The sequence below is a fragment of the Hirundo rustica genome, chromosome 24 (assembly GCF_015227805.2).
Source record: "Hirundo rustica isolate bHirRus1 chromosome 24, bHirRus1.pri.v3, whole genome shotgun sequence".
NCBI lineage: Eukaryota > Metazoa > Chordata > Aves > Passeriformes > Hirundinidae > Hirundo > Hirundo rustica.
In genome coordinates this window covers 6,736,953-6,764,282 of record NC_053473.1, presented here as the reverse complement: position 1 = coordinate 6,764,282, position 27,330 = coordinate 6,736,953, and the positions used below count along the sequence as shown (strand labels likewise).

At 52.5% G+C, this 27,330-nt stretch overlaps 4 protein-coding genes across 4 annotated transcripts; 2 read left to right on the top strand and 2 right to left on the bottom strand.

The window, feature by feature from the left end:
- The first annotated feature begins 2,818 nt into the window (after positions 1-2,818).
- On the top strand, positions 2,819-9,498 carry TAF8 (TATA-box binding protein associated factor 8). Its single transcript, XM_040085503.2, has 8 exons — positions 2,819-2,865; positions 3,691-3,847; positions 5,108-5,206; positions 5,497-5,559; positions 5,916-6,040; positions 6,629-6,776; positions 7,428-7,570; positions 8,215-9,498. The coding sequence occupies exons 1-8, from the start codon at positions 2,833-2,835 to the stop codon at positions 8,356-8,358; spliced, it is 912 nt and encodes a 303-aa protein (XP_039941437.1). The 5' UTR covers positions 2,819-2,832; the 3' UTR covers positions 8,359-9,498.
- Positions 9,499-11,322: 1,824 nt separating this feature from the next.
- CIMAP3 (ciliary microtubule associated protein 3) lies at positions 11,323-25,407 on the bottom strand. The gene is given in 7 exon segments (XM_040085800.2): positions 11,323-11,574; positions 11,982-12,108; positions 12,498-12,631; positions 12,771-12,869; positions 13,146-13,290; positions 25,269-25,330; positions 25,333-25,407. Coding segments are annotated over 7 exon segments (711 nt in total). The 3' UTR covers positions 11,323-11,505.
- Positions 13,978-17,271, bottom strand: LOC120762914 (acidic mammalian chitinase-like). Its single transcript, XM_040085799.2, has 11 exons — positions 17,146-17,271; positions 16,643-16,672; positions 16,092-16,293; positions 15,804-15,860; positions 15,534-15,699; positions 15,299-15,423; positions 15,018-15,123; positions 14,747-14,932; positions 14,519-14,638; positions 14,289-14,430; positions 13,978-14,148 (listed from the first exon to the last, which is right to left on the bottom strand). The coding sequence occupies exons 1-10, from the start codon at positions 17,168-17,170 to the stop codon at positions 14,296-14,298; spliced, it is 1,152 nt and encodes a 383-aa protein (XP_039941733.1). The 5' UTR covers positions 17,171-17,271; the 3' UTR covers positions 13,978-14,148; positions 14,289-14,295.
- On the top strand, positions 19,928-23,524 carry LOC120762913 (acidic mammalian chitinase-like). The gene is made up of 11 exons (XM_040085797.2): positions 19,928-19,967; positions 20,441-20,470; positions 20,808-21,009; positions 21,236-21,292; positions 21,397-21,562; positions 21,673-21,797; positions 21,962-22,085; positions 22,206-22,391; positions 22,626-22,745; positions 22,834-22,975; positions 23,243-23,524. Exons 1-11 carry the CDS (start codon positions 19,943-19,945, stop codon positions 23,482-23,484), a joined length of 1,419 nt encoding a protein of 472 aa, XP_039941731.1. The 5' UTR covers positions 19,928-19,942; the 3' UTR covers positions 23,485-23,524.
- Positions 25,408-27,330: the final 1,923 nt, after the last annotated feature.

The window sequence follows — 27,330 nt, the reverse complement described above, 5'->3', positions numbered from 1 at the left end:
TGCCACCAATAAAACTTTAACGAAGAAATAATATTCTTCAAGTATAAAAAAAAAGTCTCAAAACTAAATAAAATATAAACCCCAACAGCCCCGTGGCTTTAAACTCTCCATGTTGGAGTTCTCATTCCTGGAAGGCACAACCCAATGTCCATATGGGAAAAAAAGTCCAAACATTCCTAGAAATTCAGTTTATTCCCTCCTGGCCCTGCAGCAGCTTCCTGAGCACACCAAGTGTTTGTCACTATCAAACTGCACCCAAAACCCCTCACATTTGGTTATCCAAGGAATTTGAGGGGCTCAGAGGAATTTTTATTCTCAAGTGGGAGCAGGGTGGATTTGGGTGGATTTTTTGGGGGAGGGGGGGGGGCGGTTTTCACAGCTGAGGGGTGTGAAAATCGACATTGATTCAGTGCTGGTGATTTGGTCTCTGAATGAAGCGGCTCAGAAACCAGAATATCTCGGTCCCAACGTGCCCTCTGCTGGCAGCGGGGCTGGCACCAGGAAATCCTGGAAATGAGGGAACCAACCACAGCAGCTCCATCCTTTTATCCAGCACATCTCTGGGAAGCCACATTGGGATTTCAGGGAAAAGAGATTAAACGGCTCCAGGCTTTCCTCTGAAAAATTCCACACCGGAATTTGGACCCTGAGAGGTTGTTTTGCATCCTGGAAATTTTCCCCCACTCTCTGTGCCTGTGGCATCTTTGGGAAAATGGAATTTAAATTCCCAACGGGAGCACTCATGAAATAGGGATGGACACAAGGGGCCAGCAGAATTTTGCTTCCAAATTCTGTCTCTTTCAAGTTGGATTCATGGAGTCATAAAATCATGGAATGACTGAAGCTGGAAAATCCCTCTGGGATCATCGAGTCTGAGCAGTGCCCGGTGCCCACCCTGAGCACTCGGTGCCACCTCCAGGTGACACCTCCAGCCCTGGGCCCTCCAAACCTCCCTGGGCACTTCCAGAGCCTGAGTGCCCTTTCCATGAGGAAATTCCTGCTGCTGTCCCCCCTGAGCCTCCCCTGGCACAGCCTGAGGCCGTTCCCTCTCCTCCTGTCCCTGGGCCCTGGGATGAGATCCCAAATCCCCCCCGGCTGTCCCCTCCTGTCAGGGAGTTGTGCAGAGCCAGGAATTCCCCCTGAGCCTCCTTTTCTCCAGGCTGAGCCCCTTCCCAGCTCCCTCAGGATTCTCCAGCCCCTTCCCAGCTCCCTCAGGATTCTCCAGCCCCTTCCCAGCTCCCTCAGGATTCTCCAGCCCCTTCCCAGCTGCCTCAGGATTCTCCAGCCCCTTCCCCAGCTCCCTCAGGACTCTCTAGCCCCTTCCCCAGGTCTGCTCCGTTCCCTGGACATGCTCCAGCCCCAAAATGTCCCTCTTGCTGTGAGGGCCCAAAGTGGACACAGAATTCCAGGTGCCTCAGCAGCTCCTAGTGACTTCCTGCACCTTCAGCAAAGGCTGCTTCGTGCTGCTCCCCCCTGTCCCAGCTGCTCCCAAAGCCACTGCAGAGCCCCTGAATCCCTGGAAGTGTCCAAGGCCAGGTTGGATGAGGCCTGGAGCCAGCTGGGATAGTGGGAGGTGTCCCTGCCCATGGCAGGATGAGCTTTAAGGTCCTTTCCCACCCAAACCAGTCTGGGACTGGTTGTTTCCATTTCCAAACCAGTCTGGGAACAGCTCTCCATGTCCTGAGGCCATGCTGGGGTGACCCTTGTGTCCCCCAGGCCTGGCACACACACGCAGAGCCCTGCTCAGGTGACAGAGTGACAGCTCATCTTGGCAGAACATCAGGGAATTCCCACCGCCACATCCCCAGAGATCCATCCTGAGGAACATTCAGCATCCTCGGCACAATCCTGCTGTCCCTAAGCACACGAGGCAGGAGACTGTCAGACACTGAAACCACTTTGCCTCCTACCTTTGCTGCTCCAGAAGTTTCCTTCACTTCAGCTTGGAGCCATCCAGCTCCACTTTCCCGAGCCTCCTCATTTCCCTGCTTTTCCATGAATTTTGCTGCTCCTGCAGGTGAAACCAGCAACATGTGGGAGCTGTGTTTCCATCCAGCCCCAAGACTTTGAATTCCTGGCATGGCAGCTGTTGTTTACATCACTTTCCTCCCTCTCTGGTGCTCAGCAATTGGTTCTCAGAGGTTCTGCCTGTCCTACACGTGGGTTAGAGCAGGAAGCCAGGGGTGGGAGCTGCAGCCTGGTGGTTTCCTGTTCTGTCCTCCCCTCACCTTGGGGAGAGCTCAGGGTACAACAGGAAACCCTTGAGGTTCCCATGGTTACAGAGTTTTTTAAAGGTTTTTAATAAATTCTTTCCAAGTGGGAACGCAGTGCCGTGACAGGAGGTTTCAGTCTGGGCTCATTGCAAAATGTGGGATGAATCATGATTATCTCAAAGCAGGATGTTCTTTGAGGTCGGGTCTTTGTGCACTTTCGAGCCTCATCAGCAAGAAAGGAGAGTTAATCAGTGGAGCAGGCAAAGGTTCATCCCTGGCTCAAGGACATCCTGGAATTAACGAGCTCCAGGGATGTCACAAATCAGGACGCCAATGGAGATTTTGCCCACTTGACAAAATCCTTGCGGTCCCTGTGTCCTGTGGAACCCCAGAACGGTTTGGGATGGACGGGACCATAAATCTCAGCTCCTTCCACCCGCTCGGGATCCAGATGTGCGGGGAAGGTGGGATGGGGTGGGCGGATCCAGATGTTGCCTCTCCTCCGCACTACAACTCCCAGAATGTTCCGCGCTTCGCTCCACCTGCACTACAACTCCCACGATGTCCCGCGCTCCCGCCAACCGCGCCGCCGCACCTGACGCATGCGCAGAGCCCCAAGATGGCTGACACAGCGTCGGGGGGCTCCGGCACGGTAACGGCGCCTAATCCCCGGGGCGTGGGGCCGCGAGGGCGGATCCCGGGCCGGGCCGGGTGGGGCGGCAGCGCCGGATCCCTCCGGGGCGCAGAGGCGGCCGCGGCCAGGCCGCGGAGCGCGGAGGCGACGGGCGGAGAGCGTGAAGCGCTGATTGGCTGGAGGGCCTGAGGGGAGGCGGGGTTTGATTGGCTGAGGGTGGTGAGCTCGAATTGGCTGGCGGGGGACGGTGTGGGGTGTATGGTGGGGGGGTCCTTAAAGGGGCCGCGGCCCAAAAGTGTCGGGGGAGGTTCTTTCAGGACACGTGTGTAAATATATGTGCATGTATATACATATATGGATATATGTATCTATATATATGTGCAGGTATATATGTGTGTGTGTGTGTATCTATATATGTATATATATACCAGTGTGTGTATGAGTGTATAGAGTGCACATGTGTATGTGTACCTGTGTTCCTGCTCTGTGACCCTTCTCATGACCTTCTCCCAAACCTTTTCCAATCCTTGCTCAATGTCCTTTCCCAGTCCCTGATTTGTGTTCCTTCCACATGCTCCCAGACTCTTCCCAGGAGCTACTGTTCCCTGGCCCATCCCAGTCCTTGCTCCATGTCCCTTCCATTACCTGCTTCCTTGCCCCATCCCATCCCATCCCATCCCATCCCATCCCATCCCATCCCATCCCATCCCATCCCATCCCATCCCATCCCATCCCATCCCATCCCATCCCGTCCCTCTCCTGTGTCCCTTCCATGTGCTCACCTCTCTTGGGGGCACAAACATGCCTCTCCCCATCTCCTAATGCCCCATTCCCGAATTCCAGCGGGCGGGCAGCAAGCAGGCGGGCACTCCTGCGGACAATTACCACCTGGCACGGCGCCGGACGCTGCAGGTGGTGGTCAGCTCGCTGCTGACTGAGGCCGGCTTCGAGAGCGCCGAGAAAGCCGCGGTGGAGACGCTCACCGAGATGATCCAGAGCTGTGAGTGACCCCTGTCTAGGCTGGAAAGACAGGTGTCTGCCAGGGAAAGCTTCCCTTGGAATGGAGAATGAAAAACTCCTTCCCTCTAAATTATTGCAGTTTTGAAATTAAGGGGCTTTCAGGCCAAGATGTGGGAATAGGGATAACGGTTCTTTACTAGGAATATTAAAAATATAAATGTAGTAGTACAAAAAAGCAAACAAAAAAAAGAAAACAGTGGCAGAGTGTTTTCCCAGCCCCTGTTGGTGAGGGTGTGAGGAGCAGCCCAAATAAATCCTCCTGCAGTGATGGATGTGGTTCTGTTGGATCAGAGATGATCCTGTAGATGGGTCCGGCGTCCTCTGGCAGTCCAGTGCACACCAGCTGTGCTGCTGTTCCCAATCCCAGGTTTCATCCAGGTAGGAATGCTGGGCTCCTCCCCTGGCTGGAGCACCTCCCAATGGGATGATGGAATTGTCTCAGCCCTGCAGTGAGCCTGGATGGCCCAGGAAGGGCAGATATCCCTGCAGGGAGGATGGGCCTGGAAGGGATAAAAACAGCGACCCAGCTGGTTTAACAGCAGATATCGCCCGCAGGGAGGACAGGTCCTGGAAGGGATAAAGAAGAAATGCCTCCCCAGCCGGTTTCAAGAGATAGGATACAAACTTTTGCTTACATTTTGCACTGCAACCCAAGACATCCCCACCGGCTCATCCAAGGATTCCCCCCTGCTTCCAGAGGGGTTTGATCCCAGTTTTGTTGTTCAGGGTGGTGTTAAAAGGAGAGGTTTGGGTTGGTGGCTGGAGCACAGCGCTGGAGGCATAGATTTCTCTGGGTTTATCCCAGCTTAGAAATCCTTATTTTCTTACTCAGTGATTACTTGTTAGGTGCTCCCAGGAGCTCCACATATTGCTGTAATAAAGAGAAACAACAAAATTCCAGATATTTGCTTCATTGTGTCCCTCTTGGAGCAGCTCTGCTCCTTCCCCTGTGGGTATTGATGAAAACCTCACCTCCAGATTGTTCTGAAATGAAGAAATGATAATTTCTGGGCTTATTTTTCATGTTTTAGATGCAGATTCTTCTTCTGCCTCTGTGGCAAACACTGATTTTTTTAATCCTTAGCATCCCCATGCTTTAATTTTAAACTCACATCCTGCAAAATGCTCCATCCCTGGGACTATTTTTCATTCCTTGCAAAATTTGTTAAAAATTCCCATCCCTGGAGCTGACACAGCCGTGGCCACTGTGAGAATTAAATCTGCTGGTCTTATCCCACAGATATTTCAGAAATTGGGAGGAGTGCCAAGTCCTACTGTGAGCACACAGCCAGGACCCAGCCCACGCTCTCGGACATCGTGGTGACCCTCGTGGAAATGGGTGAGCAGCTCCCTCTTCCCACTCCTTCCACCTTTGGATTGGGAAATCTGCCCCCAAAATCTGGGATTTAGGTGGTGCCCACTGCTGTGCACACACCCAGCTCATGGTTTTCCATGATCCTTCCTGTTGTCTTCTCCTAGACACTTCGCAGTTCAGAATCCCTGGCCCATCCCATTATCCACTCCCTGGCACATCCCATTCTTGTTTAATTTGGAAAAAATCTGGAGAAAGGGGAATTTTGACAGGATAAACTCCTGGAGTGATTCCTGCTTTCCTCTTTTGTGTTCCAGGGTTCAACGTGGAAACTCTTCCTGCTTATGCCAAGCGTTCCCAGAGGATGGTGATCACTGCCCGTATGTGGGGAACCTTCCCTGGTGTGCAGGGAGCTGGGAATAACCTGGAACTCCTCTCTGCTGCCTTTCAGAGAGCTCCTGATGGGTTTTCTGCAGGATAATCCCAGGAATTCAGGGGTCCTGTAGTGACACCGCTGGAGGTGAAGGGACCTTGGTCACGCGGGAGAACCCTCAGGGTGGCTTTGTTTGCAGGACAGAGGGGTCAAGGGATCCTTTTCCCTTCTGTGATGCCAATCTTAAAGTCATGGGATGTGCTCCGTGCCTTGGATGGGGTCATGGATGGGGTCACAGCTTTGGGGGGACCCCAGGCAGGAGGAATCCCATGTTTTCCCTGATTCCTGCATTTTCCCCTGCAGCTCCGGTGACAAACCAGCCCGTGACCCCCAAAGCCCTGACAGCTGGGCAGAACAAGCCTCATCCACCCCACATTCCCGGCCATTTCCCAGAGTTCCCAGATCCTCACACCTACATCAAGACACCAGTGAGTGAAAACAACATTTTTGTGCTGTTTGGGAGCTGTTTGAATTCCAGGAGTGGGGTGGTTTTACTGCAGTGCTGCTGCCATTTATCCCAAATATTTCTCCTGACTTAACATGTTCCTTCTTTGTGGGTTGTGGACATCCCTTGTTATCCAGAAATCAGCCAGAATCCCTGGATTTCTGTCTGATTTTTGTGCTGGTTGGGATCTATTTGAAGTCCAGAACCCCAGGAGTGGTGTTTTTTTACTGCAGTGCTGCTGCTATTTATCCAAAGTATTGTTTTTCCTGGCTTCAAATATTCCTTGTTTGTGGGTTGTGGACATCCGTTGGGATGGGATCCTTCCCATTACCCACTCCAAAAGCATTCCCAGTTCAGAATCCCTGGCCCATCCCATAATCCATTCCCTGGCCCATCCCATTATCCGCACCCAGACCCTTCCCAGTGCAGAATCCCCGGATTTCTGCCTGCTGGACCCCTATAACTCTCTAAAGCCCCATGGATACTGAAGAGCAGAGCCTGCAACTCCTCCATCCCTGGGACGTTTGGATGTGGAGCTGTTCCATCCCTTTCCTTCCCTTCCCTACCCCAGACCTACCGGGAGCCGGTGTCCGACTACCAGGTGCTGCGGGAAAAGGCGGCTTCCCAACGGAGGGACGTGGAAAGGGCCCTCACACGCTTCATGGCCAAGACAGGAGAGACCCAGAGCCTCTTCAAGGATGATGTCAGCACATTCCCACGTCAGTTATTCCATGATTTTGCATCCCTTTAGGGTCTGGGAATCATCCCGTGTGTGGTGTTTGCCTGCTGAGGTGCTGGAAGGTTGGGAAAGGAAGGATCTGAGGGTTAACACGGGGAGGAAAAGCAGGAAGCAGCTCCTAAACTCCCCAAGGCTCCCTTTTTTCCTTTTTTTCTCTTGGTGGAAAAGACCTAAACCCAAATCTCATCCCAATCCCATAACCCCCCTCAAGGAATTTCTTCTCCCTGACGTTTTCCTGCTCCTGGATATTTTCCTGTCTCTCTGTCTGCAGAGCACTGATGGGAATTCCCACTTTCCCCAGGCCTGCAGGCAGCACAGCTTAATTTAAGAGGAGCCCAACTTCCCAGATAATTGGGATTTTATGGTGGAGCTCAGGAAGGATTTTTTTGTGTTGGAACACTGCTGTGTCCTTGGCTGGGAACATCAAGAGATTCAGAAGATTGGGAAGTAGAGACTGCCATCTTTTAGGGATCAGGATTTCCTTCCTGATCCTTGGGAACAGCAGGAAAAGGAAATGTGTCCAAACCCAGAACCAGCGAAATGTTTGATCTCTATAACTTTGTCCTTAATTTCTGAGGGGAGGAATTTCTCACAGCTTCCTGACTGTCTCTCCTTTTTTCCCTGATCCCAGTGATTGCTGCCAGGCCTTTCACCGTGCCCTACCTGACAGCTCTGCTCCCCTCCGAGCTGGAAATGCAGCAGATGGAGGAGACGGATTCCTCAGAGCAGGACGAGCAGACGGACACCGAGAACCTCCCGCTGCACATGGGCACGGTAGGGCCACCCTGGGGGGCTCCTGGGGGCCATTCCTCCAGCTTGGAAACCTGGTTCTGCCTCCTGGGAAATGGGAAATGGAACTCAACATTGTCAGGGTTCTCCAGCTTGGAAAACCTGGCTCCTGCGAAACGGGAAATAGAACTGAACATTGCCAGGGCTCTTGAGTTTGCAAAACCTGGCTTTGTCTCCTGGGAAATGAGAAATGGATGTAAACACTGTCCTGGTTCTTCAGCTCCCTGCAGAGTTCAGTGCAGAACAAGGCTGGAGCAGGAGCTTTCAGTAACTCTTGAATTTCAGTGTCAGGGAAGAGGCTTCTCCTTGGATTCCACAGTTTCCCAAGGGATTTTCTTGTCTTAGAAACCAGGAGGCCTGGCTTTTAATGCAGCTCCTTGTGTGCTTGGCTGTTGTTTATCCCTCCTACCCACAGACTCTGTGATTTGAACTTGGAATCCTGGAATGGTTTGGACTGAGAGGGACCATAAAAATCTTGTCTCATGGCCAGGAACACCCTCCCCTATCCCAGGTTGCTCCAACCTGGCCTCGGACATTTCCTGGGATGGGGCAGCCACAGATTCTGTGGGTGGAAGGACTTCTAAGCCTGACTTTGTTTTTTTCTTTATTGTTGTTTTTGGCTGTGCCAGGATGATGCAGGACCTGAGAAGGAGAACACCTCAGTGCTGCAGCAGAACAGCTCCCTGTCAGGCAGCAGGAATGGGGAGGAGAACGTCATCGACAATCCCTACCTGCGGCCCGTGAAGAAACCCAAAATCCGCAGGAAGAAGTGAGGAGGGACCTGAAATTCCTTTGGCTGCTCCGAGAAACACACAGGGGTCAGGAGAGGCAGTCCAGCTGAAGAAGGATCTCTCTGCATGGTGAACTCCACTCTCATCCTGCTTTCCCGTTCTCCCATTTCCCTCTGCTCACTGGGGTGGTCTAGGAAAACCACCTGGGGATTGTCTGGGGGCCTTTGGTTGCCATTGTGGGGAAGATTTATTTTCTGAAGAGCTGAGGGACCCAGGGCTTGGATTTGGAGGACACAGGGATGGGATTTGGAGGACACAGGGATTTTCCTGCTCCCACTTCCCAGCAGAACACATCGGTGTGTTGTTGCCTGGCAGGCTGGAAAAAGAACTTCCATCAACCCTTAAATCCAAGGAATGTGTATTAGCAAAGAAACCTCCCAGGGAGGTTTCTCCTTTTGCATTCTTGGCAGGTAAAAACAAACAAATCTTTTCTTTTATAACCTGAAGGTTTTTGGTGTTCTGGTAAAGGAGTGTCCCACAGCTCCAAGGACATTTTATTCCAACTTGACAGCTGCATCGGGGACTGAAAACCTCTCAAGTGTGGTGGTGTTTACCCTGAGATGATTTTCCTGTCACGGCTGCTTCACGCTCCTTTGCAAATTCATTGTTGTTTGCCACACAGCTCAAGTCCTTGGAGAGTTCCCTCCTTCCCCAGTTGCTTTGGAAGTTGGAAAATGGAACAAAGCTGCTCTGATGGCAGCAGTGCTTTTATCATCAAAAGTTTATTTTTTCCCTCTGCTTTATTTCACCCCTTTATTTCCTTTATTTTTATGACAGTGTTGTCATTATTGGCTGGTTCTGGAGGGCTTTGCTTTCATTTCCCTTCACCATTTTCTTAGGCAAAATATGGGTTACATTTCCGTGAGAAAAGGCTCCTGTGGTTTGGTCCAATCGTCCAAGAATTCCAAGTTCACCTCCATGCAGTTCAAAGGCTCCTCCCTCTTCCCCCACCACCCAGGGAGGACAAAAATAAAAAGAAGGGTTCATTTACCAATGATCTCCTCCCAAAAAATCAAATTAAATCTCAAACACCCCCCTGTGTGTGCTGCTGTCACTTCTGCTGGTGCCTTGCTTGTACACAATGACGAATGTACAGATACACCCTGTATATGTTTGTACATATTCAAACTTTTTTACTTTTTTTTTATGTTTTTTTTCTTTTTTTTTTTTTTTTTTTTTTTTTCCCTGCAAGGAGAAAAATCCCTTGCCGGGTAAGGAAAAAAAAAAAAAAAAAGAAATGAAATCTGTGATTTTTATGTTCATAATAAAAGACATTTTATTTCCTACGAGCAAAACAGAGTCCTTCACGTTTCAGGAGTGGGAAAATGCCTCCCAAGTATTTTTTTTTTTTTTTTTGTTAGAAATAATTAGTTGGAGGTGAACCACAGTGTCAGCCAGGAATACTAAAGTAAAGCCTTAAACAGCCTGAAAATTACAATTTTTAGGACAAGAAAAATTCCAGGGAGCCAAATCTTCAAAATCTTGCACCAAAAAGGGACAGCTGTGACTCAAAACCTCAGGCTGGAAGCAGCTGGGAGAGCTCCTGAAAATGGGAATTGGATGAATAAATTTTGGTTTTATGGCTAAAATTGGGCTGCAGGTGAAATTTGGTGAAGAAACAGGTTAAAAAAAAAAAAAAAAAGCAGGAAATTGGAAGAGGAGTGGAGCTGGAATGATCAGACACATCCGTGTGTGGGAGGGTTTGGAAACACAAAAATCCAAGCTCTGAGGGGGAAACAGCTGCTCCCAACACTAGGAACTTTCTGTTTCGGACCACGTTTATTTTTGTGGCCAGATTCTCAGTTTCAAGTATTCTTGTTCCTTACTTGAGAATATTTTTGTTTCAGTAGGGAGGAAACCAAAATGCAAAAACCGCACCTGGTGAGGCCTGGTTGGGGCCTGTCCCAACCCGGCCTCTTTCCCTCCGATGATTTCAGGGTGTTATTTTGGGCACAAAGACATTAAAAACTCTCCGACGGTACCAAAAACACCTCAGTATTCCTCATTTTTCCTCAGGCTGTGGAGGACCGCCCTGGGCTGGCCTGGATATGAGGAGGAATTGTTGTGGCGGAACACAGAAGCTGAGGGGAAGGTGGGAATGTTCATTCCCGACACTGAGGAAATGAAGGAGCTGCCCTTTGGCTGCAGTTGTTTGGCTCCTTTCCTGCCTTGGGAAGGGCTGGATTTGGAGAGAAAAGTGAGGAAATCCATGGAAAAGGGGGGATGAGCTGAGGTGGGGTAGGGTTGTGGTTTCCAGTCCCCTCACAGGCGCTCACTCCCCATCCAAAGGGATCACGGAGAGAGGGTTTGTTCTTTTTTTCCAGTGGGATCATGGAGATAAGTTTTTTCCCCATCAGGATTTGTGAGGGGAAAAGCTGGAAAACTGATGGGTTGAGACTAAGATGATTTAATAGGAAAAGCAAAGGAAAAACAAAGAGTTGCTTTCCTGCTTCCCACAGGCACCTCCAGGAGAGCAAGGTCTCATCCAAGGGGGGTCATGGAATGACGGGAAAATCCTGGAAGGGTTTGGAGCCTGTGACTTGGCCAAATATCCCCCAGTTCCTCCCTTCCCCCCCATTTTTTACCCTGACCATGATGTCCCATGGTCTGGAATATCCTTTGGGTCTCTTTGTGTCTCCCTCACAATTTCCCAACTTCTCCCCCAGGAAAAGCAGGAAAGGCCCCAGCTCTGTGCAAGCCCTGACCAGCAAGAACCAAACTATCCCAATATTAACCAAAATATTCCAGTATTATCCAAAATATCCCAATATTATTGACCCTGTCAATATCAAATCCAAAATACAGCCCTATTCTAGACACTGAGAAGGAAATCTCTGGGTTTGAAAAGATCTTATTTCTATATTATTTTACATTATTTTATTTGGATTTTTAAAATATTTTGTACTTTTATTATCTTTTTCATTTTCTTATTTAATTTTTGTACTTTGATTTTATTTCAGTTCAATCATTTCAAATACTTTTAAACCATATCTTCAATACATTTAAAATATATTAAAATGTTTTAAAACATCTTCAAACTATTTTTAAAACAAATTCTGATGTTAACTTTCAAATATTTGATTTATTAAGCCTGGTGGTGTAGGTGTCTCCAAAGGAAGATGTGGCTCCTCAGCTGTGGTACAACTTCAGGTAGGCCTCTCTGCCCTGATTTTTCTGGAAATTTTTATCCATAGTCATCTAAAAAAACCCAACTTTTCATGAATAACAATGAAAATGATCCAGAAAAGAACGGCGTGAAACCTAAAGCTGTGCTTTAAATGAGTTTTTGTTTCCAGCAGAGCCACACAAGGCAGTGGGGGCCCCACTCTGCTCCCTTTGGGGGTAGAAACTTCCAGAGGAAATTTTTAAATAAAAGGGGTTTTTGGAAGGGTTTTGCACAGGCTTTTTCTGAGAGAAAATCAGTTTGTGTCTTGTGCCCCTGGCAGGGAAAGACACCAAAAAAATTGTGCAAATGTGAAGCAAAAATATTTCCTCTCTCAGGAGCAGCAGAGGATAACAAAACAGAGAAAATGTGAAGTGAAAAGGAAATTTCCCCTCTCAGAAGCTTTGAGACAGGAATAACCTCCCCTCATCCCAATCCTTACCTTCTGGACCTGCATTTTCACCATCCTCTTGGGTGGTGCTGCCACCGCATCCCAGTCCGGGGCCCCAAACTTCATCGGCCAAGTGACTCTTCTGTTTGAAGGCTGCTCTATGTTGTAAGTTCCAGGCCTAAAGGAAACGGGCGCCAGACATCTCAATTTTGGAGCTGATTTTGGTGTTTATAATTCCAGAATTTACTTCCATGGTTATCGAAAGTACAATTTTTCCTTAAGAGCAACAGTAATGCCTCAGGAAGGAAGATGTGAGACAGCATCGAGAACCTCAGCCTGGGTTTTGAAGCAGTTTTTTCAGCAGGGAAAGATCCACGGGAATTCCATTCTGTGGTGTCCCAGTCAGTGCCCTAAGCTAAAGCCTAAAGCAGGGGGAGCTTTTTGGAGATAAAAAAACCCTTCTTTTTGGAGATCAAAAGTTTTACAGGGAACTCTGCTCCCATCTCTCATTTGTGCATTTCTCCCTACCGGGGCTTCTGCTTATTGGGAGAAAAGGATTTAAGCTACCCAGGGAACAAATCCTTATGCAGAAGCCTGGTTGGGAATCGCGGGCTGCTGGAGGAAAAGGGAACGTAGGCAGGCTGGCACCTCCTCTCATCCCCCAGGAAAGGCTGGTACGCAGCGGGGCCGGGGGTCACTGTCTGTGGGGAAAAAAACCTCAAGATGAAGCATTTTATGACAAAAACTCCCACATTCCCCAGAGCAGCAGTCACCCTTGCTGGGAATATTTTTGGCTGCTTTTTTGGCTGTTTTCCCCCTCTTTTTTGGCCCTCTCCTTACCCGAGCCTTCGGCTGGAAGCGCGGGGCTGTCCTGGCACCCAACACGTACCCCCGACTGCTCATGGGTCGGGTGCTTATGGAGGATTTGAAGATGTTTGCCTGAAATTTGAAAGCCAAAATGATTTACTGATGTTTTAAATGCACCGTTTGCAGGGCAGAATTACCTAAGCGGCAAAAGTTATTCCTAATAAGGTTATTCCTAATAATTCCCTTAATTTCTCACTATTGCAGAGCCTCAAGAATCGGTTGGGAAAGTAAATAATTCCTTTTTCCAGGTGGATGTGGGGACATCCTGCAGTGGGTTTGCAGGGCAGGTGTGGCCCTATTACTCCTGTGCCTTTCATAAAGGAGCCCCAAAATGAAAGAAGAGCTCACCTCTGGCCTCAGGTAACATCCTGGCCCCAGCAAAGGGTTCCCCCGCACCCCTGGAATCTCGACTCCCAGCCTGTCTGGGGCAAAGTAGTAGGGGAACATTTTCCGTTCTTGGGTTGTTCCAAAGGAGATTTGCTTCTTCACAGCTGGGGCATGGGCACAGGGAAAAGCCACCGGTGGGATAAACAAGAAAAAAAGAGAGGAAAAGAGAAAAGAATGACCACGTGCTGCTCTCTGCCTTCATCTCCCAGCTGGGAAGCTCCCTTGGCCCTGGGTATTTGGAGGGATCTGCCCTTCAGCTCTGCCTGTTCAAAGACACAAAGGGCTGATTTTCCCCAGCCTGAGCAAGGAATTGTGATCTGAGATCTCTGAGGAAGCCGATGCCACCGGGGAGGTGAAGGAGAAGAAAACACAGCCCCTCTGGGTGCCCCCACCTCGCCCAGCTCTTACCTTTGTGCCCCACTACCATCCTGCCCTGCCACAGCTTCCTGGGATGGGCTCTGCGTGCTCCAGTTGTTACAGCCAAGGAGCAGGGGGATGGCAACACGGGGAGGGAGCAGGGGAAAGCCGAGGATTCGGCTTTTTCCTGTGGAACGTGCTGGGCTGGCTTTGGGGAACAGCCTGAGGTTGTGATGTCAAAGCCATGGGGATGTGACAACAGTTCCTCCCTCAGTTTCCAAGTGGCTGTCAGGGAAGGGCAGCAAAAAATCCTAGGCTGGGATGAAATCCAAGCCCTTCCCAGAGCACAAGTGTCCCAAGTGAAGCAGGAAACAACAAAACACAAAGGACAAAATGAGCTGAAACAGGAAGTTGTTGATTTTGCGTAAAGCTTTATTTAATCATTCTCATTGCGTGCAATGGGATCAGAGGGATCACTGGGCTGGAATGGGATCGGGATCTCCATGGCTAGTCCCCACCATCGGCACTGCAGCTCCTCCAGCACTGCCATCTGCACCTTCAGCAGCTGCAGGGACGTGAGGACTGGGCTGTGCAGAGCTCTTGAGGCCTGAAAAGAAAGCAGGATTTCCCTTGGGGAAGGGATGATTGTAATGCCCCCTCCTCCCTGCCCCACTTGCATGGCCCCACAGCGTTCCCAGCGCTGCAGCCTTTGGGACATAAACCCCGCATCCCTCCCGTGGCACTCACGGCACATTCACAGCCCCAGGCCCTTCTTCAGGGTGGAGATCAGGGGGTATTTGCCCTGGTGGCAGAAGGTGCCAGTGAAGTCATCCAGGTCGATGGTCCAGACCATGGCACCTCCAAAGTTGTTCTTCTTCAGCCAATCCACCTGTGGGGAGCAAAATCCCAGTGAGCCCCAGGAACTGATCCCACAGGAGGCTCCGGCCTGGTCCCACCACGGCCCCCTGCCCCCAGACCTTGAGTTCGAAGCTCCTGACATTGTCATAGCCGATCCACTCACTGCCCCTGTAGGCGTAGGGCACGTCCTCGGCGGCATCCCAAGCCTGGGTGGCTCCAGAGTTCAGGAAGCTGCAGATCTGGGAAAAAGGGCAGTGGAAATGTGAGCCAGGATAGGAATTTGTGCTGGGAAGTCCCAGCAGTGTCCAGGCTGCCCTTGCAGTGCTCGGGCTGAGTACCACACGCACCTCGTAGTAAGCCAAGAGCCCGGCCTCCCCGGTATAGGGTCCTGCAGGGCCAGGCCCGGAGGTTGGGGCTCCCACGGCGGTGTTGGATGGGTTCTGCAGGGTGAAGGTTTTCCCATAGGTTGGGAATCCCACCAGGAGCTTCTGAGCTGGAGCGCCGTTGTTCTTCCAGTAGTTCATGGCATATTCCTGGAAAAGCCAGCACGGTTCAGGCACGGGCCAGGATGTGCTGTGGCAAGAGGAGCCATGGGCCAGGGGCCCCAAAGGCACTCACAACACTGAGGGTGCTGCCACTGTTGAACAGGGGGCTGTTCTCGCCCGTGGAGCCATCCCAGGGCCCATGGAAGTCGTAGGTCATCACGTGGATGTAATCCAGGTACCTGTGGGCAGCGGGGGCTGTGTCCTCACCTGAGGCACCAGAGCGGAGGGTGCCCGGTCATCAGCCCCAGCCATGGCCCTTCCTCCTGCACATGGGGCTCCCTCAGGGGCTCTCTGCAGCTTTCACTGACAGGAACCCACCCCAGTGCCACCAGTGACCCCAGGTTTGCCACTCACTTGCCCAGCTCAGCAATCTCGTAGCCAGCCTGGATGGTGGAAAGCCCTCCAGCCACAGCAGCAGTGACCATGAGCCGGGGCCGGTTGCTCTGCCTGGCTTCCTGCTCAAAGGCTGCCAGCAATTCCTGAGGGATCCAAGGGACAGTCATCGCCTGGGGCTCTGGGATGGGGCTTTGCAGCCACCCAGAGCTCAGAGGCCAGAGCTGTGGCCAGCAGAGCCTGGAGCCAAGCCCACCTTAACCAGGACGGTGAAGAGAGCCTTGTCCTGGGCAGGGCTGCCCCTGGAGCCGGGGTATTCCCAGTCCAGGTCCAGCCCGTCAAATCCGTACTGGCGCAGGAACCTGACCACGGAGTTGATGAAGGTCTGGCGGTTCTGGGGTGTGGAGACCATGGTGGTGAACCTGAGCAAGCAGAGCACAACAGAGTTGGGATTGGAATGGAGCCCCTTCCTCCTCTCCCTTCCTTTCTTGGGAGTCATTATTGGAAAAAGATGGTTTAAACTCACTTCTGTGTGCCGAAATTCCATCCTCCAATGGCCAGCAGGGTCTTCAGGTTCCTGTTCCTGCAAGGGAGGGACAGCAAGCGGAGTGACCCAAGGGTTTGGTGTCACCATGGCCTTTGCAGGCCAGGTCCTTTTGGTGGGAAAGGCCAAAGGCCAATGGGCAGTGCCCGCCACCACTGTCCCCATGCTCAGGGGACAGTGCGGTCCCCCTGCCCTGCCCTGCCCTGCCCTGCCCTGCCCTGCCCTGCCATAGAAGGAGCAGCAGCCGTGGCTGAGGCGCCCGGCACTCACTGGTTCTTGAGGCCATTGAAGGACTTGTACAGGGTCTCGTCGTTCCACTCGTAGGTGGTGATCTCGTTGTTGTTCATGCCGGCGAAGGCATAGATCAGGTGGCTGCACAAGTTCGGGTCGATGTTCTCAGGGGTGTATTTGCCCTCACCAGGTCTGTACTGGGCCCAGTTGGTGAAGTAACAGGTCAGCACATAGGCAGTGCCTGCGGGGACACACCGGGCATGGAGGGGCTGCGGTGCCCTGGGCACAGCCCGGCCCCTCGGGCACATCATCCCCACGCTGCCGCCGGCAAAGGCCGGGGCACAGCCCCCTGTGCGGGGCGGGGGCTCCGGGAAGGGGCAGCAGGGCTGGGCACCCCTCGGACCCCGCCGGGCTCCCCGCCGCAGCCCCGCAGCCGAAGCCTTCCTCCTCTGCGCCCGGGCAGCGCTCGGTGCCGCCGCCTCCGCTGCCCTTCAGCTCCTGACTCGGGCTCGGTGCCCCGGACCGACCCGTCCGGCCCGGGAGGCAGCGCGGGGCTCCTGCAGGAGCTGGTTCAGGGAAGCAGCACCTACCGAGGTGGGCGTTCAGCAGCAGCGCCAGGCCTGGCAGGGCACAAGGAAACAACAGAGGGGTCACTGTTTGCTCTTGGAAATGCAGAGCCTTGCTGCAAGACTCTGCTCCCAAGCGGAGGCAGAGGAGTTATTCTACAGAAGAGGCTAACATTTGTCCAAGTGTTTCCAGTAGAGCTTGTCAAATCATTTCAGGTGAAAGCATAGAAAAGGAACCAAGCGGGTGCCAAAGCAGACATTTGATTTTTGGATTTAAGTTAGAAAGCACATTTCAGTTCCACCCTGCAGTGAACTCCGTCCACGTTCAAAGCAGAACAGATCCCCAACCACACCAACACTAAAGAACAGATGTCTCCATCCCTCAAGGAAATTGTGAAACCTTTGACAGAAAAGAGAGAGCAGCATTTCTATCCCTTCACCCCCCTGTACCGGCAGCAGAGTGACAGTGCCAGAGCCTCCAGCCCTGGTCAGGAAGGCAGAGAGCTCCAGCTTGCAGCAGCACTCACCGGTGAGCAGAGTGAGCTTGGCCATCTTGGACCAGGACTGATGTGCTCAGCCTCTCTCCCACTTTTATATCCTGCTGCCAGTCTGGGATCAACAGCGACGGACAAACATTACGAAACCTGGCAGAGAGCGGCGTCACCAAACCTGACGCCAGGACAATGGGCCCGAGCCCTCCAGCTGGAGGGGTCACTGCTGTGGGGCTGTGCCATGTCCTGGTGCTGCAAGAGCAGATAAAGAATGGGATTAGATTGCTTTGATTGTTCCCGGTGTTGTTTCCATGTTTCTGTCACCTCTGGCCGCAGCACAGGGACCGATGGCTGAAGTGTGTGACCTTGTGCTGTCCTTGAGCCCTTCCCCAGGGGGTGGCACCGCCAAACCCAAGCTTTGGGCTTTGCCAGGCTTGGGTGTCCTTGGTGGGACCGTCCTGAGGCAGGACTGAGCGGGGCTCTGGCTCCAGCAGCCCTGGGAATGTTGGAGGCTGTGGGATCTGGGCTCGCTCGCTATGGGCAGCGCTGGGACAGAGGGACCTGGGGGGTCTGAGCTGTCTCTTGCCCGGCCAGCTGAGCTGGGATCTCCTCAGGGAAGCAGAGGAAGTTTCTTTGCTTTTTGGAGGTTAAACTCTTCAAAGGATGCTCCAGAAGATGGGGCAGGTTAATTTTCCTCACATTATCCCCTCCTCTTCCTGCTCCGCTCTTTCCCAAACTGAGACACGCCGTGTTGCCAAGCATTCCCATTTTTTCTTGAGTGAAGGTCCTTCAGCTAGATGCCTCAAAATATCCTTCCCACATTTTTATTTTCATCTTCTGTCCAGGTGGAGACTCCAAGCTCTCACCCTGTGTGAAGAGATTGGGGATTTCTTCCCTTTTGCCCACTCAAGAGTGGGCACACCGCTGTGTCCCTGCACTGGGATGTTTAATTCCTTTTGGAGTGACATGAAGGTGACTTTCCAGGAGGTCACCCAGCCTTGGATGAATGGAAGCCTGGAAAACAGCCTGGCATCAGATGCTGGCTGACCTGCAGATTAAATGTGCCAGCCAGAGCCTATGGGATATGGTGCAGGCACGGGGTGGGATACAGCTGATAACAGGACAACATCCTCAAGGAGTATTTTTCCAATGTTTTTCTTGGTTGATAAAGTCCCAGGGTACAAATTCAACCGGGATAGATCTGGAAAATCCTACCCTCACTGACCTCTGGAGCATTTTCAGCTCTGTTATCCGTGGAAGGTGTTTTAGTGTGAAAAGGAGAGCATTTGGTGCAGGCTCAAGGACGCTGATTTGTGTTCATGTGAGGGTGGTAAACTCAGATCCTGGAATTTTCCTTCAGGATTTTCCTTCAGGACTTTTCCTGTCCTCCTGTTATAACAAAGGCGGTTTGCCCTGGGTTCCCTGGGGGTGGTGGAAGGTGGCAAAGGGCACAAGAATTGGTCCCTGCTGAAAGAATTCCAATTAAAAAGAGCAGACAGGGACCTTCCAACTATTCCAGTGTTGGGTTGCAGAGAGATTCTGCCACTCTGGGCTTTTCCTGCTACATCTTCCCTCTAAAACTCTCATCCCACTGATTCCACGGCTGTCGGGATGGAGTCTGTCTGTCCTTCTGCTCTTTCCTGATGGCTCGTGGAGAAGAGACCCTGATACTCCTGTTGTGCCCAGCTCAGCAGTGCCCAGATGCTCCTTCCGGGATGGTTCCTTTAAACTTTCTCCTCCTTTTTGTCCTGGAAATTTGGCAGATTCAGGGATGGCACCAGCACAGACAGGGGTGTTTTTGACAGGAAAAAATCCCAAAAACCTGACACCAGGACGATGAGCCTGAGCACTCCAGCTGGAGGGGTCACTGCTGTGGGCCTGTGCCATGCCCTGGTGCTGCAAGAGCACATAAAGAATGGGATTAGATTGCTTTGATTGTTCCAAATGTTGTTTTTAACAACAGCTTTGTGTCCCCACTGGCAGCTGGGCAGGGACCTTGTGCTGTCCTTGAGTGCTTCCAGAGATGTTGGCACTACCAAAACAAATGTGTGGCGCAAGGGCTTGGTCTCCTTGGGTTGATGGAAACAAAGTGAATCAGAATCAGTTTCTGCTGCATTGTCCTCCCACTTGTTCTTGTGACCATGGGTGTCAGGAGATTAGGGAAAGAAGATGACAAAAACAAAGCCTCTTACAGAAGAATTTTTCTGTATCAGGCGGAGAATGACTCAGTGAAAACCAATGTGGTTTTTCTGTAGTGATCGGATCCTCCTGCCTGCTTCCCTGAGGAGATCCCAGCTCAGCTGGCCGGGCAAGAGACAGCTCAGACCCCCCAGGTCCCTCTGTCCCAGCGCTGCCCATAGCGAGCGAGCCCAGATCCCACAGCCTCCAACATTCCCAGGGCTGCTGGAGCCAGAGCCCCGCTCAGTCCTGCCTCAGGACGGTCCCACCAAGGACACCCAAGCCTGGCAAAGCCCAAAGCTTGGGTTTGGCGGTGCCACCCCCTGGGGAAGGGCTCAAGGACAGCACAAGGTCACACACTTCAGCCATCGGTCCCTGTGCTGCGGCCAGAGGTGACAGAAACATGGAAACAACACCGGGAACAATCAAAGCAATCTAATCCCATTCTTTATCTGCTCTTGCAGCACCAGGACATGGCACAGCCCCACAGCAGTGACCCCTCCAGCTGGAGGGCTCGGGCCCATTGTCCTGGCGTCAGGTTTGGTGACGCCGCTCTCTGCCAGGTTTCGTAATGTTTGTCCGTCGCTGTTGATCCCAGACTGGCAGCAGGATATAAAAGTGGGAGAGAGGCTGAGCACATCAGTCCTGGTCCAAGATGGCCAAGCTCACTCTGCTCACCGGTGAGTGCTGCTGCAAGCTGGAGCTCTCTGCCTTCCTGACCAGGGCTGGAGGCTCTGGCACTGTCACTCTGCTGCCGGTACAGGGGGGTGAAGGGATAGAAATGCTGCTCTCTCTTTTCTGTCAAAGGTTTCACAATTTCCTTGAGGGATGGAGACATCTGTTCTTTAGTGTTGGTGTGGTTGGGGATCTGTTCTGCTTTGAACGTGGACGGAGTTCACTGCAGGGTGGAACTGAAATGTGCTTTCTAACTTAAATCCAAAAATCAAATGTCTGCTTTGGCACCCGCTTGGTTCCTTTTCTATGCTTTCACCTGAAATGATTTGACAAGCTCTACTGGAAACACTTGGACAAATGTTAGCCTCTTCTGTAGAATAACTCCTCTGCCTCCGCTTGGGAGCAGAGTCTTGCAGCAAGGCTCTGCATTTCCAAGAGCAAACAGTGACCCCTCTGTTGTTTCCTTGTGCCCTGCCAGGCCTGGCGCTGCTGCTGAACGCCCACCTCGGTAGGTGCTGCTTCCCTGAACCAGCTCCTGCAGGAGCCCCGCGCTGCCTCCCGGGCCGGACGGGTCGGTCCGGGGCACCGAGCCCGAGTCAGGAGCTGAAGGGCAGCGGAGGCGGCGGCACCGAGCGCTGCCCGGGCGCAGAGGAGGAAGGCTTCGGCTGCGGGGCTGCGGCGGGGTCCGAGGGGTGCCCAGCCCTGCTGCCCCTTCCCGGAGCCCCCGCCCCGCACAGGGGGCTGTGCCCCGGCCTTTGCCGGCGGCAGCGTGGGGATGATGTGCCCGAGGGGCCGGGCTGTGCCCAGGGCACCGCAGCCCCTCCATGCCCGGTGTGTCCCCGCAGGCACTGCCTATGTGCTGACCTGTTACTTCACCAACTGGGCCCAGTACAGACCTGGCCTGGGCAAGTTCACCCCCGAAAATGTCGACCCGTGCCTATGCAACCACCTGATCTATGCCTTCGCCGGCATGAACAACAACGAGATCACCACCTACGAGTGGAACGACGAGACCCTGTACAAGTCCTTCAATGGCCTCAAGAACCAGTGAGTGCCGGGCGCCTCGGCCACGGCTGCTGCTCCCTCCCAGCTCTTCCCTGGGATTCAGGCTGAGCTCGGTGACAGCAGCTCCGGGTGTGGGGAGCTGAGTGAAGAGGGAGAGAGCCACGGACAGGGCAGGGTAGCGTGACAGACCCATCCCCTGAGCATGGGGACAGTGGCTCTGGTTGCTGTGGACTTGCAATAACTCAGGGCCCTGCCTCTTCCCTTGCAGGAACAAAGATCTGAAGACCCTGCTGGCCATTGGAGGATGGAATTTTGGCACACAGAAGTGAGTTGAAACCATGTCCTGCCCTAAACAGAAGCCTGGAAAACAAATGAGAGGAGGAAGGGTCTCCATGGAAACCCCACCTCTCTCCTGCTCTGCTTGCCCAGGTTCACCACCATGGTCTCATCTCCTGAGAACCGCCAGACCTTCATCAAGTCTGTCATCAAATTCCTGAGGCAGTATCAGTTTGACGGGCTGGACCTGGACTGGGAATACCCCGGCTCCAGGGGCAGCCCTGCCCAGGACAAGGCTCTCTTCACCGTCCTGGTTAAGGTGGGCTTGGCTCCAGGCTCTGCTGGCCACAGCTCTGGCCTCTGAGCTCTGGGTGGCTGCAAAGCCCCATCCCAGAGCCCCAGGCGATGACTGTCCCTTGGATCCCTCAGGAATTGCTGGCAGCCTTTGAGCAGGAAGCCAAACAGAGCAACCGGCCCCGGCTCATGGTCACCGCCGCCGTTGCTGCCGGACTTTCCACCATCCAGGCTGGCTACGAGATTGCCGAGCTGGGCAAGTGAGTGGCAAAGTCCAGTGTCTCTGGTGGGATCTGAGGGGTTTCCTGGAAGCACTGAAGTGAAAGAGCCCCTGGGGGAGCCCCCCATGTGCAGGGGCTGTGGGGTGACCAGGCACCCTCCGCTCTGGTGCCTCAGGTGAGGACACAGCCCCCGCTGCCCACAGGTACCTGGATTACATCCACGTGATGACCTACGACTTCCATGGATCCTGGGAGAGGAACACTGGCGAGAACAGCCCCCTGTACGCTGGCCCTGCTGACAGCGGAGACTACAAATACTTCAATGTCGTGAGTGTTTTTCTGGGACACTCACAGGGTCTCAGATCCTCGGCAGCTTCCCCAAGGAGATTTTGAGGAATTCATCCTACAAATCCTAGCAAAGACTTGAGCAGGGCTGGTTTCTCGCAGGAATACGCCATGAATTATTGGAAGAGCAATGGTGCCCCAGCTGAGAAGCTCCTTGTGGGATTCCCAACCTACGGGAAGAGCTTCACCCTGCAGAACCCATCTGACACCTCTGTTGGAGCTCCAGCATCTGGGCCTGGCCCCGCTGGGCCCTACACCAGGGAGGCTGGAACTCTGGCTTACTACGAGGTATGGAAATTCCCATCACATTCCTTTCTCAAATCATTTGAAGGAATTTATCAGGAAGCTCCCACAGAGTTTTCTTCATGGCTCAGACACAAAGCCATCCATGGAATTGCTAGGAAGGAGTTGTGTTCTCAGGGAACAGGGAAGTGGCACAAAAGCAGAGGATAAAGCCAAGGCAGTGGCAGAGCCTGGGCTTTTCCCTTTTCGTGGATAACATTTCTGCTTCCTTCTCCTTAGATCTGCACTCTTCTGAGTTCTGGAGCCACCCAGGCTTGGGATGAACCCCAGGATGTTCCCTACGCCTACCAGGGCAGCGAGTGGGTCGGCTATGACAACATCAAGAGCTTCGGCCTCAAGGTCCGGGGGCGGGGGGCCGTGGTGGGACCAGGCCGGAGCCTCCTGTGGGATCAGTTCCTGGGGCTCACTGGGATTTTGCTCCCCACAGGTGGATTGGCTGAAGAAGAACAACTTTGGAGGTGCCATGGTCTGGGCCCTGGACATGGATGACTTCACTGGGGATTTCTGCAAGGAAGGCAAATACCCCCTGATCTCCACCCTGAAGAAGGGCCTGGGGCTGCAGAGCGGCGGTGAGTGGCTCCAGGAGAGCAGGAGCAGCTCCTTGATGGAGACTCCCAAAATTCCTATGGAGGTGTGGGAGGGATGAAACAGTTTCAACCCTTTCCTGCCTGAATTCCGGACTGTGTTCCCCATTCCTCCCGTTCAAGGCTCCCACCACCAACAACGGGAGCAGCTCCTTGATAGAGACTCCCAAGCTCCCTATGGAGGCGTGGGAGGGTTGAAATGCTGGGAACATGAAAATAAACCTTTTCCTGCTTTGAATTCTTCGATCCCAGACTGCGTTCCCCCTGCTGAGCCCCTGCCTCCCATCACCGAGGCTCCCACCACCACCAGCAGCAGCAGCTCCGGCGGCTCCGGCGGCTCCGGCTTCTGCGCCGGGAAACCCAACGGGATCTACGCAGACCCCAACAACAAGAGGAACTTCTACAGCTGCCTGAACGGCCAGACCTTCCTGCAGAGCTGCGAGCAGGGGCTGGTCTTCGACCCCGTCTGTACCTGCTGCAACTGGCCCCAGTGATCCCAACCCTTCTCCAGCCAATCCATCCCTCGGATTTCATTGTGTGCAATAATGATGATTAAATAAAGCTTACTGTAAGCAATCCTTTTTTTTCAGGCTGTTTTCATGCTCTTGGCTCTACGGGAGTGCGTGGCTGTTAAAAGTCCCGACAGCAGGTGTCAATGTTGCCCGCTATTCTTCCCAGCCGTGGAGGGATTTTCCAGGAGTCTTCTGGCAACACATGGAGAAGAAAAGTGATTGCAGGCCAGGAAGCTGTTGTTCCTCTTTGTTCAGTCACAAATGGAGATCTGGGGTGAAGAGGAAATTTTTAGCTGTTTTTTATAGAAATGGAGCACTTCATCCTTGCCATAGGTAAAAAACAAAACCAACAAAAAACACCACAGAAAACCACTAGGATAAAGGCAGTTTGTTTCTCCAGGGTTTTAAAGCCTGTGGAAGACATGGAATCACTGAATTCCAGGCTGGGCTGGTTTAGAAGGGACCTTAAAGCTCATCCCATTCCACCCCAGCCACAGGCAGGGACGTCTTCCACTATCCCAGGCTGCTCCAACCTGGCCTTGGACGCTTCCAGGAATCCAGAGGCAGCCACAGCTTCTCTGGGAAATCTATTCCAGGGGTTTCCCACCCTCACCGGGAAGAATTTCTCCCTAATATCCCATCTAACCCCGCCCTTCGTCCTCAGGCCATTCGCCATTTTCTTGTCACTCCAGGCCCTTGTCCAAAGTCCCCCTCCAAGACAGGACTGGTTTAAAGAGAAATGATTAAATACATCCATCCAAAACCCCACCCAACCCTGCCAGGATGCCTGGTGAGGCATTAATCCGTTTATTTCCATGCCCAGGAATCCCATGCCCTACAGCAGAGCACCCCAGAGCCTTGGCGGAGATAAATCCTTTCTTTTTGTCCATCTCAGATGTCCCATCATTTCATCCCTGTGCACGTCTGTCCTTCCCTGGGAGCACACAGAGCTGCTGGAGCTGCTGGAACAGGGGCAAGGAGGGGATTGGAATGCTGGCAAGGCTGGAATCTGCCCAGCTGCCTCAGGAGAGGGATTTGGGAGCTGGCCTGATCCAAATTTATTCTTTTTCCAAATGGAACATTTGGGGTCGCTGCCATGAGATCCATCCTGTGTGAAACCGTGGGTGAAGGTCCAGCATCATCACCTGAGGTGTAGCACGGAATCCCAAAATCCCTGAGGTTGGAAAAGCCCTCCAGGATCACCAAGTCCAAGCTGTGTCCAATCCTCACCTCGTCCCCAGCCCAGGAGCTCCTTGGACATCCCCAGGAGTGCCTTGGACACCTCCAGGGACGGGGATTCCACCTCCACACGGTCTCTCCATGCACAGCAAATATCCAGCAGCTGGTTTGGATCAGGTTCATAGCACAAAAGCTTTCAAATGCCCTCCTCTCAAAGGTAACAGGTCTTGGTCGGGAGATCCATGAAGTTCAGGCCATTCCTCCTGTTTGGGACAGCCAGGAAAGCTCCTCTCTCCCCGAGTCCCCGCAGCTCAGTGGACAGGCTCAATTTTCAAGCTGTTTCCCCCAATCCCAGCTCCTCATTCCTCTGTTCCCACCTTCCCCTAGCATTCAATTTCCCTTCTCTCCACAGCTCACTGAAGAAGCTCAGGTTTTCAGGCACCGGCCCTCCCGTGCTCCCGGCAGAGATTCCTGCCTCTCTCATTCCCAGAAATACCAGCTCTGACTCACTCACCCCGATTACGAAATGCGGCAGCCATGCCCCCCTCTCCCCGCCCCGCCGCTCCTCCAGGAGCGTTCGTTCAGCTCTTGTCCCCGGGGATGTTTTATGAGGACTCAGAAGAGTTTCTTCCCATGAGGATTCCATGACGTGCTGCCACCTCCCACTGTCCATTCCTCCCAGCTTTCATCATTCCTCATTTTCCCTCGGCACTGAGCTGCTGTCATCGGGCTCCATAAACAAATCCTGAGCCTCCCTGATGTTGTGAAATGGCTCCAGCTCGATTTCTGACCGTCCTGTTCCCCAAATAACCCTGGCTCTGCTCTGCTGGCATCTCCCTGACGCTCCCTGGAGCTCAGCATCACCTTCCCCGGAGGTGGTGAACTGCAGGGAGCTCCTGGCTGCAGATCCTTCCACCCATCCCCAAATCAGTCCCGATGTCATTTCCTCCCTTTCCAGGCCTTCAGACAGATTCCCAAATCCCTTCCCTGCATATAAACACCTCCATGCACAGCACAGGTGGGAAAAAGGACTCCAGAAATGCCGGATTTACACGGATGAGCAGGCACATGGGTGCTGTTTTGGTTCTGGAAATATCTCATAGATAATTGGAGCTTCGTTTCACTGGATTTTCTTTTATTTTTTTAATGGGCCTTATGTTGCATGAAAATGTTATTTTTATATAGACTGATCTCTTAAAAATTGGATTTACCAAAGCATGTAATCTCCCAAAATCCATTTAGGATTGGTAACACATCTCCCAGCCTGAACTAATATCAGCTGTTCTTTAGGGAAAAACATCAACACTGGGCAGATCCTGAACTGCTTCCAGCCAGGATTCCACGTGGCAGCTCCCACCATGGAACAGGACCTGTTTGCCATCCTGAGAATTCCCATCATCCACCAGGGAAGCATGAGGTGCCCTGGACTGGGCAAACTGGGAGAGCTGGGGGTTATTGTACACCCTGTGTTTCATCCCAGTTTTTTTTTGAGGTTTAGACCTCACCAGGACCTTGGAATCACCTCCCGTGTCCCCCCTGAACCCTTCCTAGGATGCTCAGCCCCATCCCAGCTCATCTAATTACAGCTTAAACCCTTCTGGTAAGGCAACATCTGCCCATTCCCCATTAATCTGTGTTCCCGAGCTCCAGAACTGGAGCCATCTGGGCAGAGAAGGTGGATCAGCTTCCCATGAAACATTTACAGCCACATCAAGGCAACTGTTGCTGAGACAACCCAGCTGATCCCCCGTTTCCAACATCCAGTCTGCAGAAAGAAAAGAAACCCGGGAAAATAAAAGGGTCTAAAAATGGATGTGGATCATCACATCCCCCCAGCCCGGGGTTGTGAACCCCTCTCATTCCCATCCACAAATCCCTGCTGCATTAAAATAAAGGACTTTTAATAATTTAATGACATTTTGAGCAACCAAATAGCCTTTAAATAAAACATTCCCTGCTGGAGCAGCTGCCCTTCAACCTCCCTGGGCTTAAAATAGCTCTGGAGTCAGGCTGAGCCCCCAGTTCAGCTTTCCTGAGCGGGGTTAAGGTGACCTTAATTTGGGCAGGGACATTATCTCTGTCCCCACGTTGTGTCAGCCACTCAGCCTTGTTTGGAAATAGCAAAAAAATTCCCTTCAAAATCTTGCTGGATTGGGTTTATCTCCCACCCTTTTATCCCCCTCAAGGTTTTTTGGTACAGAATATCCTGTTCCCTCACTGGTGGTTAGGTCAGCAGAGCAAAGCCTAAAAACCTGAATGAAAATTAAGGAATGAAGCAGAAATTGGGAATATTTCGAAGGGGAGGCTTGGGAGATTATGGCTTTTGAGGGTGTGAGGAGTTCATGGGGCCATGAAATTCTGATCCTGTGTTGTGCTGAACCCCTCAAGGGAATGGAGCTGGAGAAGGATCTGGAAAGAATCCAGAGGCTCTCTGGAAAAGCCTTTCCTACCATGAGCTCACGGATACAGGAGCTTCCTGTCCCAGGACCTTTGGGTCCCTTCCAACCCAACCTAGTCAGGGATTCCTGGGGTCACCCGGAGTAGATTCCTTGGAATTACTGCAGCCAGGAGAGAAAAAACCTGGCAGGCCAAGGAGTTGAAAGGAATAAAAGTGAAATTCCTCAAAGAAACTCCCAATTAGCACCGGCG

Coding starts and splice junctions, on each gene's coding strand:
- LOC120762913 (XM_040085797.2), top strand. CDS start 19,943: ATGGCCAAGCTCACTCTGCTCACCG. Junction 22,392..22,625: donor GAACTCTGGCTTACTACGAG/GTATGGAAATTC, acceptor CCTTCTCCTTAG/ATCTGCACTCTTCTGAGTTC. Junction 22,976..23,242: donor CCTGGGGCTGCAGAGCGGCG/GTGAGTGGCTCC, acceptor CTTCGATCCCAG/ACTGCGTTCCCCCTGCTGAG.
- LOC120762914 (XM_040085799.2), bottom strand. CDS start 17,170: ATGGCCAAGCTCACTCTGCTCACCG. Junction 16,673..17,145: donor CAAGCTCACTCTGCTCACCG/GTGAGTGCTGCT, acceptor GTGCCCTGCCAG/GCCTGGCGCTGCTGCTGAAC. Junction 14,431..14,518: donor TCAGGAGCTTCGAACTCAAG/GTCTGGGGGCAG, acceptor TGCTCCCCACAG/GTGGATTGGCTGAAGAAGAA.
- TAF8 (XM_040085503.2), top strand. CDS start 2,833: ATGGCTGACACAGCGTCGGGGGGCTCCGGCACG. Junction 5,207..5,496: donor GGTGACCCTCGTGGAAATGG/GTGAGCAGCTCC, acceptor TTTGTGTTCCAG/GGTTCAACGTGGAAACTCTT. Junction 5,560..5,915: donor GAGGATGGTGATCACTGCCC/GTATGTGGGGAA, acceptor TTTCCCCTGCAG/CTCCGGTGACAAACCAGCCC.